Source organism: Leptosomus discolor, chromosome 18, assembly GCF_034619465.1.
Source record: "Leptosomus discolor isolate bLepDis1 chromosome 18, bLepDis1.hap2, whole genome shotgun sequence".
NCBI lineage: Eukaryota > Metazoa > Chordata > Aves > Leptosomiformes > Leptosomidae > Leptosomus > Leptosomus discolor.
Window position 1 is genome coordinate 4,896,835 of NC_141408.1, and position 14,013 is coordinate 4,910,847.

Genomic DNA, 14,013 nt, shown 5'->3' on the forward strand with positions numbered 1-14,013 from the left:
TAGTCAAATTCAATTTATATTTGCCTTCGCTCTGCATTTCACACTTTATCGCTCATCCACACTGGCAAGGTGGTTTCCAAAACTGAACGAACAGGAAAGCATGAGGCTGTAGCTTTTTGCTACGCTGAAAATGTAGTAAAATGACATTACCTAACCTGGACAAGCAAGAACAGAAGAGGAAACTCAAATGCAGAGCATTGCAGAATTTGGTAAACTTTGTAAAGATTACAAAAGGAACATCCAAAATAAATAGCTGGCACCATTAAGAAATATATAATATTTCTCCTGTATGTGTTTGGTGAAAATACCTTCCTTACCCACAGCAAATAAACAGCACCCAGGCGTGGCACCTGCTCAGCACGCCTCAATTATAACTTCACTAAATGCCTTATTTTGTGCAAAAGTTCTTCCTTGGTGGTCTTAAGACCACCGCTCAGGGCCAGGCTTGAAGTGTAACCACTACCAACAGGATTGAGTTTTTGTTTCTCCTGCCACTAGATCTCAGTACCACTGCCACATGCAGTTTCGTGAGTGCACTGGACAGACCCTGTTGCTCTGGACTGTCACAGTCCCCCACATGTAAGAGTTCTTGGGTCAAAGTAAATTTTAAAGCTTTATTGGTCTAAATAAAAAAGTACAAAACATTTTTACAATAGAACCTTGTTATTTTCCTGTGATTTAGCAAAACCATGGGAACAGGCTCTTTGCGTGCAGCATCCAGGGCGCGCCCGGAGCTGCTGACCTTGCAGCCAGGCAGGCTGCAGAGCAGCGAAGCACCTAGCTTGCTGCAGGGACCACGGTCTTATGACACAGCCTGGCCAGCAGTCCAGCCATTTGTAGAAGGGAGTTCACACCTTCTGCTATCTTCATATGAGTGTACCCGATTTCCTGGTGACAAAGACATTGTAAAACCTTCTGTTTTCTCCCTCAGTCTATGTACAGTGTGACTAAACAGAACACAGCCCTTACTGCTAAGAGACCAACTTCAGCCACTCCAACTGAAAGCAAGCGTATTTTCTCACGTAGACCAACTAGGATGCCTTTTTTCCTTCATTTTTTTAAATCAAAGCCTGGCTTTCCCCACTTCCTTTGTGTAAGGAGCAAGGTGTGTATATTTTAGGACAGGTTTTAAATCTGAAGAGTGATTCCATTACACCAGTTTACCGTTTGTGTAATGGTCACATAATGGTAACAACCATTAACTGGCTGTTAATATAATTTAATGTTTTACTACCACTCGGACTAGAATCAAGTACGTGCTTTTCTCAGGGAGTTATTTGAGGCTTTGATGTGAATAATAATTTCATGCAGCATTCAGTCTGTTAATAACTCTAGCTGATCACTCAAGTGACTTTTGGCACTTCCGTGGGTAGTAGATGTTAAACTGAAGTGACCATTCGTACTGACAAACTGATGATGCAGAGTGGGAAAGCAAGCAGTCATGAGTTAAGAAATACTCTTTTTGTGCTAATATATAGCAAATCTCAAACAGAAAAACCTGAGGCTGCCCCTGTATTAAGGAGCACATCCTCTTCTTAAAAAGGCCCAGAAGACCCCACCAGGAGCTATAGGTTAGAACTAACCTTGATAAATTCCAGTTTCAGATATTCTGGCATCTGAAAGGTTTTACACACACGGAAGATGTTGCCAATCACATCCTCTGGAGAGTATCCAAGTCGCCACAGGTGGGCAAGAATCTGGGCAGGCAAGAACAATCCTTCATTTATCTGCAGAACTTACCAGGTGAGTCAAGTATATTCACTTTTGAAACAGCTGTATGTAACTACTGGAACTGCACGTACTATTTATCAGATGATTAAACCTCAATTGTTTAGCAAGTAATTTCAATACAACTTGCTTTTTTGCTTGTTGGTTTATTCATCTGAACAGACCCCTGCATAAAAAGGGTTTAATTCATCAACTCATCTGCACATTATCACCCTTATCTTAAAAAACAACACACACTGTGAATTCTTCAAAACAAACAAAAATTCTGTAGAGAAAAAGTGTCTGTCTACACAGGCACCACACATGGAAACCAACCTTGTACGCTTCATCAATATTTGCATTTACGCAGTGTTGTATCATTTCTTTCACAAGCAGAGGGTGAGGCTCGTCACATACCTGTATCAAAGAGGAATATTTCACTTCAGAAAAAGACTCTGCATTAAACCCCTGGTATTTCCACCAAGGTTCTATACAGCTGAAGTACTGAATCAGACACATTCTGTAATACAGATTTAATTCTAAGTAATGTGACTTTTCAGCTGTCCTGCCACAGCCGATTCAATAGCATGAAAGGAGAACACCCAAGTCATAGAATCAGAAGTTTTCACCGTGAAACTTCCCAGCAGTTACGTGATTTGTGTGCTTTGAGAGCGCCAGGAGGGACTGCCAGCGCGCTCGCCCTTGCCCTTTCAAAAGGCACGCGCGCTTCTTCACGGCCTCCTGCTGTAACTGCTCAGGTGCGTAGTGCTGTCTGCAAACCGGCAAAGCACCTTCAAAGGCTTCGCTGTCCGACCGAAGGGCTCGCCCAGCTGCAGTGCTAAACTTCGGGCGTCACTGGTTTAGCTGTTACTAACCTTAAAGACATTTTCACTGTTTATAAAGCCAAATCCAGAATATGTGGACTGTAAGTTGTTTAATGCCTGTGAAAGAAAAAATAAGGCTTCATTTATTTTCTGGAATGCTCTACTTCTCACTCCCCTCCTCAGGATGAAATATGCTTTTCAGGAAATGATACCAAATAAGCAGTTTTCGATTAAGCAACAGAGTAAACTGCAAATGGATGCAGACTTCCTGCCACAAACCCGGTATCCAGTTCCCACCAATTCACTTTTAAGGAGCAGATCCACCTTAAAACCTCACAAAAGCAAATAGTTAAGTTACTCTGGTGCCCCAGGTCACATTCCCTTTGCTTCACCTCTCCAAAGAGAAATCCTTGAGAGCCACAATTAAAAGGATTTTTTGCTTTAAACAGAAGCCTTTGTTTCATTGCCTTTCTCCTTTTACCTGTCTCATATCTCCTTGCGCTGTGAAGATAATGGCTTCTAGTCCATCATCGGTATACGGTACATCCTCTTTCTCAACAATTTTCAGTAGCCTTGCAAGGATCTGTGAATCTGTCAGCTTGGTGTAACGCAGCACTGCGCACCGGGATTGAATAGGTTCTGAGGACAGAGATGCATAATTAGCATTTCCCTCTTTTCTCAAAAAAAATACTATTTGTTTCATCTTCGAAGAAGCTACCTCAGTTTCCAACTCTTCATTGGCCTGCTTTTAAAGAAAAAGGAGATGCCATATTCTGTTTGTCAGCTCCAACATCTCCTTAAGCATATAAAATTGTTATAGTCCCTCTCTTGCACCCAGTGGTGCTATTGAGTTTTCACAGGTATGTGCAACTATACATGAAGCTCAGCCTCTTCTGTTCTCCAGGTTTTCTGAATGTATATGTTGATCATGCTATTTTAATGGCTAAACAAGAAAAGTCTAAAGGTCTACAATGTGTTAGCCTACAGGCAAACTTAAAGATTATGTTTCAGAAAGGACACCAAACCTGGTTCAACATCCAGGTAACAACACATCAAATACTTTAAATTGTAGCAGAGTTGGATGGAGATTAAGCTCCAAGTATGAGAACTCTGCTCCCGCAGTCATGTGTAGCACTGTCCATCAAAAACAGAGGGTTCACCTGCTACACAAATATACTCTTCTTTCCTTAGCTGGACGTACAGGTGGTTTGATTTTTCAGAAGTACAATGGTTTCTAGTATTGAGTGGGTCCAAGGTATTTCTGAAAACTGCCTTAGAAGTTAGCCAACAGCATGGAGAATACAGGACAAAACTTCCCAGGGACCAGCCGCACTTTACCTATGATTTTGTCTGAGGCATTGCACGCAAGTGCGAAGCGCGTTGTTTTGGAATAAATTTCCATTGTTCTTCTCAATGCTTGCTGTGCTCCATCTGTCATGCTGGGGAGAAAAGAGTTAGGACAGATTTTGCCCTGCACTGACTTATAGGTGCAGCCTAATAACTATTTTTATACAAGCTTCAGAATTTACTGATACTAAACAGTGCTTTGTAAATTACTTGATATTCGGGCTTGATAAACTAAGCAGCTTTTTCTAGTCACGTGAACAAATCGCCCCACAATGCAGATAGTACTGAGACCTCCATAAAACTAACACACAAAACCAACTCATTAATACTCCGAGGAATACTGCTAAGAATACTACTGCTTATATGCAAATGGAGGAGAATGTCCCATTTTCATCCAGACAGGCTGTCTACGTAAGCCAGATTCTTTTCCAGGGGAAAGACCCAGTAAACTGGAAGATGCTATTTCATATCCAGTGAAATCACAAAGTGTTTCACCCCGATATTCAATACCTCCTTTGAAGCAATGGGACCTGCTTGATATGAGTAATCTCATAAGAACACTGTTTAATGCATATTTATTTCCTAACAAATTAGTTTTGATAGCCTGATAGAAACATCTAAGACCATCCAAGACAGCAGCTCCGCAGACAGGAAAGATGCAACACATTTGACATAGCTGAGGTCATGAAAAGAACCAACGTACCTGTCTGCTTCATCAAGGATGATTATTTTATGCCGACCTTTTGGAAGCGTGACCTTTTGCTGGGCAAACATTTTGATTTTGTTTCTCACAACATCAATGCCTCTGGAACAATAATTCAAGTGACTCGTGATCAGTTGGGTGAAATTACGTAACAGAATTTATTCAGCAGCCACAGCGCTCCTGAGCTCCCTGTTCTCCCGCTGTTTGTCCCTGCCCCTTCAGCTGTGCCAGTGTGACTGTTGTGAAACCACATTGTAAGCCAGACTGCCTAACTCGTTCAGATTTAAACAACAATACTCCTAATTTGGGGAGGCTTTGAAAAACAATTTAACAGCATCAGTATATATCTATCTATCTATCAGTAACCTGACAGTACTGCCCCAGATTACTTATGTTTGGCAAAAGGTAGGGGTAATAAATGAACAAGGGCACAAGCGTTTAGTACTGCCTTGCTGCTTCGCCAGCACTTCACACAGCTACACCCACAGACCCAGCTACAGCTCAGAAGAATTTAAGAAAAACAGCTGGACAGGCCGCATCATTTTAGCACAATACAGGTGCTTTCCTAGACAGTCCCAACAAACACTTACTTTTAAAAACAAAGGATTTTACTTTTTTGTTCTGTTTTGTGATTCTATACCTCTTCTATAACTGATATTAACAAAGGCAGGTAAAATGTATCATACGCATAAACAACCCTCTAGGAAATGTCCTCAGAATACTTCAGGATGGGTCTGATACAGAACTTGGGAAATACAATCAGCCCTTAGTGCCTGATCCTTGGAGTAGAGTCAGTGTCCTCTACATACCTAACACCCTTAGCCTACATTTAACCCCCAACTGCCCTTACAGCACTAATTTCAATCACTTCACTTTTTTTCTTAAGCACTGAAGAGTTCCATTATAAACAACTTGTTTGCTTTTCATTCTTAGGAGGATCTTCACGAATGCAGGAAGTTTAACTCTTTAAAGTAAATTCAGGAAATCAGTTACCATTCTGCACTCCACCTGTTTATATTTTTGTACACGGAAGTCTCAATCAAGTTTATAAAACACCAAGTAGTAATATCCATGTTGATAGGTGGACATCAAAATTTGCCCAGTTGGAAAAACTGCATTAAAATAAGTACTAGAGGCCTTACTATATAGTATTAAGCCTAGCAAGCTGGCCTGAGTTGAAGTAAAAATAAAAATGGATACTTGCTGCTTCATTAAAAGTTCCATAACGTTTATTCATTTTCACCTGTCATTTGAGGCATTCAGCTCCAAAACAGCATCCTTCAACGCAGGACCAAGAAGAGCACGAGCCAAGCAGAGGATACTGGTGGTTTTACCTGTTCCTGGGGGACCCTAAAAATGCAAAATGCAACAACTGCTGGTGAGTTTAATGTCATTTTCTAAGCTGTACTCTCTACAACACTCCCCAGTCAAGAAAAACAGCTGCAACAGAGGAACTGCAGAGAGAACATCAGGCTAGAGGTTGCCTGAGTTCAGGATCCGGCCTCCAACAGAGCGAAACACTGCAGGGAGAAGCACAAGACATGCTGCAATGGGAACCTGAGGGCCAGGTCAGTTTTTAACAGAAAGCTGTTCACTATTGGTGTATTCTGCCAGGAACACCGCTCTGTAACAAACAATCAACATCTCTCTCACCAGTACACTCAGGCACAATGCAAATCTATACTGGGAGGCTACCTTGGTTAGATTTCAGAAGCCACGACCAACACAGTGAAATACGGTACAACACAACAATACTTACAGCAATTATAATATTTGGTACGTTTCCTTCTTTTGCAAAGACCTAAGAAAGAATAAAAATTTTAAAAATTATATAACAAAATAGCAGGAACAAATAGTTTCCAATTCTATTCTAATAATGAGAAACAGACCTACAATTTTTGTTCTTCCCTCCTGCTTTAATGTTTTGAACCTTGCTGCTTTCATGTGTTGGGGTTTTTTTTGTTTTTTTTTTTTAATTGAACCATTAGAAGTCACTCCCTAGAATAATATGGAAAAACTTAAAAGCACTTAATCCCACAGGTCTTTAGTGCTCTTGCCTTCTCTTTACATCTCTTATATGTTTGCTAGTATAAGCCTTCTGTTAACAAATACTGTGTTCACAAACTAATTTGTGAAGGAAAACACTTTTCTTCCAGAAAAATTTTCTTCTTTCTGTTGTTGTATAAATTATATTTATTCACTGAAAGAACATTATTGTAACAGCCAGAAATTTTCTAAGTGGTATCAAAACAGGGCCAATTTAAACAACATCCCAATTTAAGAAGGCATTATTTCCTTCAAACACCATTCAAACATTCCTAAAATAAGTAATTTCTTCAGTGTATCAGAAGGCTTTTTTCCCCATGCTCAAGTATGGATGTTGAAATACAAAAGTGCTTTTACTGGTCTCCAGATCTATGCAGAACGGGCTTTTGAGCTAACCCCTAAAAGACGAAGGGACAGTTACACACCTCCAGCCTACTCACTGTATCTTCATTTCCAACTATTTCGCATAGTTTCATGGGTCTGTATTTTTCCACCCTGTAAAAGTAAAACCCCACACACTTCAGCACACCTAATAAAACTTTAATAGTGCTTTACACCGACAGAAAAGGAGGATTACGTTAAGACAGCACGGGACAAAGACGACTTGATGTGTCTTTAGTGCCAACGCCGCAGGGTCCCCCTCACTGCTAAGCACAGCATCCCACAACACTAATTCCTGAAAAGCTCTTTTATTTCCACTAGTATAAAAAAGGAAAAGGAAGGAAAAAAATGCTCAACTCGGACACGAGCTTGACCCCTCGGGCTGATGTGACAGGGCTAAGAGGAGAAGCCGCCCTGTGCGCTCTCCCGCGGTAACACACGGCAGGGCTGGCTGCCCTCCGCACAGACCTCCTGCCTTCCGCCCGGCGCTGCCCAGGCCCCAGCTCTGCCTGGGCAGGTTACTGGGTGCAGGCAGGGCCCTCACCGCTGCCAGGACCCCCACTTCCCAGTCAGACCCAGCTCCTGCAGCCTGGCGGGCACTGGGGGAGGCCCCAAGCCGGGCCGAGGCCGCCCTACGCGGCCCCCTCCGCGACAGCGCCGTGCAAACACAAGCCCGCGAGTCCCCGCCTGCCCGCCAAGGACGCGCCCCGCCCTCCCCTCGCTCCATAGGCTATGCCACGGCAAGCCCCGCCCCCCGCCGCGCTCTGCACCAATGGCGCCCTGCCCTTCCTCCCGCCCCGGCTCCTTCGCGCAGGCGCTCAATGGCGGCGCGGGCTGCCTGGCCCGCAGCCGTCCCCCCCGCGCAGGCCGGGCCGCCTCTGTCGCTCACCAGGGCAGCTCGTAATGGCCGCTGCTGGCCGGAGCGGCCCCCGCGGGGTCGGCGGAGCCCCGCTTCTCGCCTGCCGCGGGCCCAGCCTTCTCGTCCCCCGCGGCCTCCACCTCCATCTCCATCCCGGCGGCGGCTGGCCCTGCCCAGGTCCTGTCTCCCCGCAGCCTTCGTGAGGGGAGGGCCGCGCTCCCGGGCCCGCCTCGTGGGGCGGGACGGCGAAGGCCGGCGGGGTGGGTCCTCCGCCGCGCTCCCGGCCCGCCCGGGGCGGCCTCTCCCCAGGGGAGGGCGGCGGAGGCGCTCTTCAGCCGGCCGTGGCGCCGTCGGCAGCTCTGGGAGGCCGCTGAGGGGAGGTGGGGAGGCGGCAGGCCGGGCCCTGGGGGCGGCAGGGCTGGGCTTTGCTGAGGGCGGGATGGAGGTTGGGCGTGGGGGCTGCTCACAGCGCGGCTGGGTGGGCTTGTGCTCCGCTGTTCTGGAGTCTGGCTGCTTTTCCTGCACTGCTAATTGGTTAAGTGTTAAGATAATTAATAAAAACAGTAATGTGCTTGTATTTCAGGAGTCTAAACCTTTGTTTCTTCTTCTAGCTATCTTTATTTCCCCCTATAAAATGAAAACAATATAAGATGTGTTACAAAATACCGTAAGTAGTTGTGTTATACTGGGGATGTGTTGTGGTGCTGCCGTTAGACTGTAGGTATCGGCACATTTGTGTTAGCTGAGTGAGCTGAGGATCTGTCCTTCAGTCTGGGCTCCAGCTCCTTGGGAAGTGTGCCTAATTTAAGACTGGTGTGAGGCAGGAACTTGGAGCTGATCGTAACTGTCCCTATTTGAAGTCCTGTGTGAGCAGTGATGCTCTTCTAAGGGAGTAACTTCCTGTCACTTGCCTCAACATTTCTATTCCAATGTTACTGTCGGTGCCTGTTACTTGGTGTTTTGAGGTTGGCACGTGAATGTTCGCAGGTGAGAGCATTGCCTTCAGCCTGTGGAACGGCTTCTGCCTGTGGCCTGGCAGCAATGGAGTTTGCTGAGTTTCTTACAAGACTCTAAAACTGGAGGGTGAAGTTTCCATTATGCAAAGTGCAGTCTCATATCTGGGTTTTTATGTAGGGTGGCTATTGCTTTAATCTTGTTTTGCATATTCATTTATTAATAGCTGTACATGGTTCCTGGGGATTTTAGGATAGGTGTTACTTAAGGGTGAAATTCTAAGTGGTCTGCAGCCTTTACACGGCTGTCTGAATTAACTGTGGATTAACTTTGCCTCCCCTTAAGGGGTTAAGGAGTTAAAGTGGAAAATTAAGTAACCACACAATTATGTGGCATATGAGGGTGAGACAGTTGGCATTTTTTTCAGTATTCAGATTGTTTGTGTCACACATGCTGGAGCAATACATTGCTCCTGTAATACCCCAAACTCACTCTGTTACTCTTGTCTTTGGATTTCACTTTCTGCAGTACTCAGCAGAACCCAACACGAGACAGTGAAATACTGCAGCTGCATACAGCACTGCTGGTCTGTCAGTACAGCACACAGGACATGCTTTGGTTTCTTGCCGAATTAAACAGTTGTTATGCTCGTAGGAAGTACCAGCCCCTAGATAAGATATAACTTTCCTGGCCAGCATTAATTCTCTCGTTGTATGTGCAGGATTGCTGCTGATAAGCACCCAAAGGACACTAAGAAAGGCTGTTCATAGGAATTGTTGCAGAGAGCCTGATGACAGATTTTGTGATATGTTTCTGCGAGCCAATTGCAATGTGTGTTTCTCTGGATCACTGTCTTCTGAAGTGCTGCAGCCCCTGTGTAGGCAGTAACTCCTCACTTATCCACAGCGGTTCTGTAGTTTACCAAACACAGAACAAGGGTTTATTGAGGACACAACAATATTGATAGGCCTGTGTAGCAGGTGGATAGGCAGACCTGAGCCTAAACGAGTTTTAAAACCCATCTGTCCCAAAATGTGAACTGGTTTTGTTGTAATCTGTCTGTGGAGATCACAGGATATATCCAGGTTAAAATTAATTCCAAATTCAGTGCTGAAATGGCAGAACTCTTTTCATGTGTCATCAACAGTGCCCAGACACACACGCATGCAGATGTACTCTGTTATCCTGAAAGGAGAATAACCCTGAATCTAAGGTTATTCTTTCTGACCTGTTTCCCTCCCACCCCAAGAGATCTACAGAAAAAGCTTACTAGTATTTATACTCAGTGTAGAGTACAGATAAAGGCATTTTGGTAATGATTTAGTTAGCAAGGGGAATGTTCCTCTTGAGTGTATTCAAATGACATCTACTACTAGTCATGGAGATCCCCATCAGAGAAATAAATAGCGATCTTGTGGTCATCCCAGGAGAAAGGAAGTCCCAGCTGCAGGTGCTTGATGTAGGGAACAGGTCTTTTAGAGACCACATGCAGGGTCTTCTCAGATCCGCTCCAGTCAAGGGTTTGTGCTCTTGCCCCTGCAGGGAAACTGTAGGCCAATGCAACAGGTTTTGTCAGAGGCTTGGGTAAATGCAGAAGTTGCAGCAAAAGAATTGCTGTTTTGCATGCTGTGGTTGGTGAAACTGAGGATAGCTTGTTTTGAGTTTGAACAAGAAGTTGAAATTAGTGAAGACATTACAAGTGAGGCAGTAGTTGAAGACAGCAAAGAGCTACAGTGATGAAATTATGATGGGGGATGTAAGGTGTGAGATCCAGAAGGTGACAGAAACAAAGCATAAGAGAGGAAACTAACTTTAGCTGATCATTAGTGGAAAGTGTGTCTGCACTGCATACCCAGTCCAGATAAGTAATGAAAAAATTCTTATATACAGTGGTTTTGGGAGGGAGGAGAGAACGGTTTTGTATTCAAGGTCATTTTGCTTTTGGGTTAAATCTGTGAGTTCAGCTTACTGTTATTGTTAGGGCTAACACTAATATATGTTATCCAGCAGGTCTGAAAGGCCAGGGGCTGAGAGCTTAAATTACAGTGTTAAGAGAAGTGCAAAGTTCCCTTGGCTGTCCATTCCCCGTCCCCACCAGCCCCGCGGTCTGGGATAAAGCTGTCACCTCCTATTGCAGCGTGCCGCTGCTCAGCAGCCACAAGTAGGTCACACGGCACAGATGGTCTGTGCTGCCAGGGCAATGCGGAGCCTGCAGTCCCCTCGGAGGCTGGTCCCTGCTCACGCTCCCTGTCGCACAGTTAGACTGGAGACAGTGGCGTGAATTCTGATGCTTCCAACCGTTTTGTCTTGTGTTCGCTGGGGCTGAAAGCATAAAGTGAAGCTGGTACAAGTACCGGGAGTGAAAGTAACGAGGGGGTGGTGAGAAGGGAGGCTGGACTGGGGCTTTGTGAAATAGGGCATCGCTGTGTTTAGAGGGTTTCATGCGCTTGACATGTCTGCACCCAGACTGACAGGGGCCCTGATTCCTGTAGAGCTGCTGTGCCTGAGCTCCAAGAACAAAACCAGGGATGACGTTGTGAGGACACACAGGGTATTCATTTGTTCTTGTAGCAGCATAGCACCCTCCATTCTTCATGTATTGATCCATAGACTGTCCCTGGGAGGTGCAGTTGTGCTGATCTGAGCTAGTGTTATGTGTGCCGTTCAAAATTTCTTCCTGAGTACAACGGCTGAGGTCACACGTTCACCCTCCACCAGCACACTGCCATCTCCTAGTTTATTTCCCCATCCACTGGCTCATCCTTCCCCTCTCGTTAGCATCTCTGGGAGCTGCAGAGCAATGACAGCTCCTCAGAACAGTCTGGGTAAATAAATGCAGCATCACATCTGTCCGCCCTGGTACGCGAGTGCTCTGAATGTGTTTTTAATTCTGTCACACGAAATTATCTGTGGCATGCTGTCTTAATCTGCAGTTAGGAAGTCACTGTTAGAAGTGAGGCAAGTCACACACCATGGTGACGGAGTACCTGGAAAAATCAATTTCAGCTTATTGCTACCAGAAGGCCCTTATGTTGTACATAGTCACAATTGTTTTCTATAAGCACCTGAAAATACTTAAAAGAATGGATTTAGTTCACTGCAATTTTAAGCCAGAGAAGCTTTATTGTGAACTTTATGCATGTGTTGAGGAACAAATTATAACTTATCCAGTATTTTACACCAGGTTATGAGAAAAGGATTCAGTTCAGGAGTGACGTGCTAGTCCTACTCTCCTGCTCTTTGGATGCTGGAGACTAACGACGAGTGTCCAGTGCAAGACCAGGCGTGTGGTTACAGCTGTCGTCAGCAGAGGGAGTATGGACACCTGAGTTAAAAGCCACACAGGGTCACCCGTGACAGCCGAGAGAAAAGACTTTCTTCTAGAATTCCTCTTTTGTCTGCAAAGAAAAGGTAAATTCTTTAAGCATACGTTTTCCTGGATGCCGAAATCCAGCTGTTGGCTACTAACACTATGGACAAAGCTGGAAGTGTAGGAGAGGGGAACAATCCTTTGTGCCATGCTTTTCCCCTCGCGGCAGTCACCCCGTGAGCGCTTGGCTGCTTGCACCTGCAGCTTGGGGCTGGCATGGAGCAGTACCTTTTCTCCCCCATGTCAGGAGCTCGAGTCAGGGTTAGTGACTGTAGCAGGGTTCTGTTTGCACAAGCACCTGCCTCTGGGGAGGACACGGACTCCCCCTTTTCACTGAGGAAGCTGAGAAAGTGATCGTGTGCGTAACTTCTGTTGCCAAGTGTAGATGTTGCAAAGAGCATCCTGCAGCACAGAGTGCCTTGCTGGGATTCCCTTGCATAAGGGGAAGGATCTTGATGAGGAAGAAAGGACCTGATGGCTCTGTGAGCCTTCTGCTTCAAGGCCCCGAGCTGGTGCAAAACCAGAGTGATTTGAGGGCAGTGTCAGCGAAGCTCTGACGAATGGTACCATCAGTAGTTTGAAATGGAGGCAGGCAGTCTGAGTTCACCCATTCTTTTGCCAGCATGCCACCTAGTTTGTGTTTTCAGATGTAGCACTTGGTCTCCATGGCCCCCCCATAATAACGGGGATGTGGACTGCCTTGATTGGTGTTTGTCAAAAACTTCAGAGGAAATTTGCAATGAAGTTGATACAAAGCAGATTTTATTTTTTTTTAGTAGTTACAGTGTTGCTTGACTTTTGGTCAGACACAGCACGGCTGTGATACAGCACGATACTTCTGTTTAGTGTATCTGGCACTGGTACCTTCCTGTGTTCATGCCTTACATCAGCAGCCTGGTAATATGCTCCGCTGACTGCCCCTAATTGGTACTGCATGACATGATGCAATCCATTTCAGCTGCATCTAGTCACTTAAATGCTGGGCAAAACTTGATCAGAGACCTTGTTTGGCTGAGTGCAACAAAATGAACCTTAAAATAACATTCATTTGCACTCATTTTCTGTATGTAAAAATAAAAATGCAATAATGTTGTTGTTTAACAGGAGCCCGGGACTTACCAGGCTGTAGCACTCTGGATTCAAGCCTGCAGAGCATGGATTTAGAAATATCAGAAGGAAGAGCTGCAGTATTCCAAACCAGGAAGTTCCTAAAGCATGAAGGAGGAATTTAGCAAAAGGTTAAGGTAAGGGTTGAGTCTGACTTGACTGTAGAGTGCTCATAATAGAGGAAGAGAGGAAAAATCTGACAAAAATAAAAATGCAGTTGTAATCTTCATACTTCTCTATGTACAAGTGAATTTTATTCCAAATGTTTGGTGTGCTTCTGCCTAGATACGCAGTGAAAAATAGGACTCGTACTCTTAAGATTTGTTTAGTGGCTGCATACCAATTTGAGATTTAAATGATGACTTGGTATATTATATTGAGTGTAGAGCATAATACCAAAATATGCACTTGGGCTTTAATTGTCCCAAGAGAAAATGACTCGTGAACTATTCCCTAGTCTGGGAGAGCATGAGAGGAAACAGTCCTGCAGTACCAGGTGAAGGTGTGTTCTGTTTTAGGGGGTTAAAGTCTAGTGAAACGCTCGTGCTGCGCTGGCTGGTGCTGCACAGTCAGGGCTGGCTGCAGTCCAGCGTGGCACCAGGTTTGCTCTAGAGCTCCGGGCAGCATCTTTCAAATGAGATGTGACAGGACACGTCTGTGGAGGGAAATCCTTGGATATTAACCCTGCAATCCAGGCTCCATTACACCTGGGCTA

General features: G+C 45.0%; 1 protein-coding gene across 1 annotated transcript; it reads right to left on the reverse strand.

Moving 5' to 3' along the window:
- Positions 1-755: 755 nt before the first annotated feature.
- On the reverse strand, positions 756-8,019 carry RFC2 (replication factor C subunit 2). The gene is made up of 11 exons (XM_086475276.1): positions 7,898-8,019; positions 7,053-7,122; positions 6,341-6,382; positions 5,825-5,931; positions 4,582-4,683; positions 3,870-3,970; positions 3,013-3,170; positions 2,583-2,648; positions 2,044-2,124; positions 1,584-1,697; positions 756-888 (listed from the first exon to the last, which is right to left on the reverse strand). The coding sequence occupies exons 1-11, from the start codon at positions 8,017-8,019 to the stop codon at positions 778-780; spliced, it is 1,074 nt and encodes a 357-aa protein (XP_086331402.1). The 3' UTR covers positions 756-777.
- Between the last annotated feature and the right edge of the window lie 5,994 nt (positions 8,020-14,013).

Excerpts from the sequence above, each read along its gene's own strand:
- RFC2 (XM_086475276.1), bottom strand. The coding sequence starts at position 8,019 with ATGGAGATGGAGGTGGAGGCCGCGGGGGACGAGAAGGCTGGGCCCGCG. Across the intron at positions 4,684-5,824 it reads CTGAATGCCTCAAATGACAG|AGGCATTGATGTTGTGAGAA; the intron begins GTGAAAATGAAT and ends TTATTGTTCCAG. Across the intron at positions 2,649-3,012 it reads CGCAAGGAGATATGAGACAG|GCATTAAACAACTTACAGTC; the intron begins GTAAAAGGAGAA and ends TTTCTTTCACAG.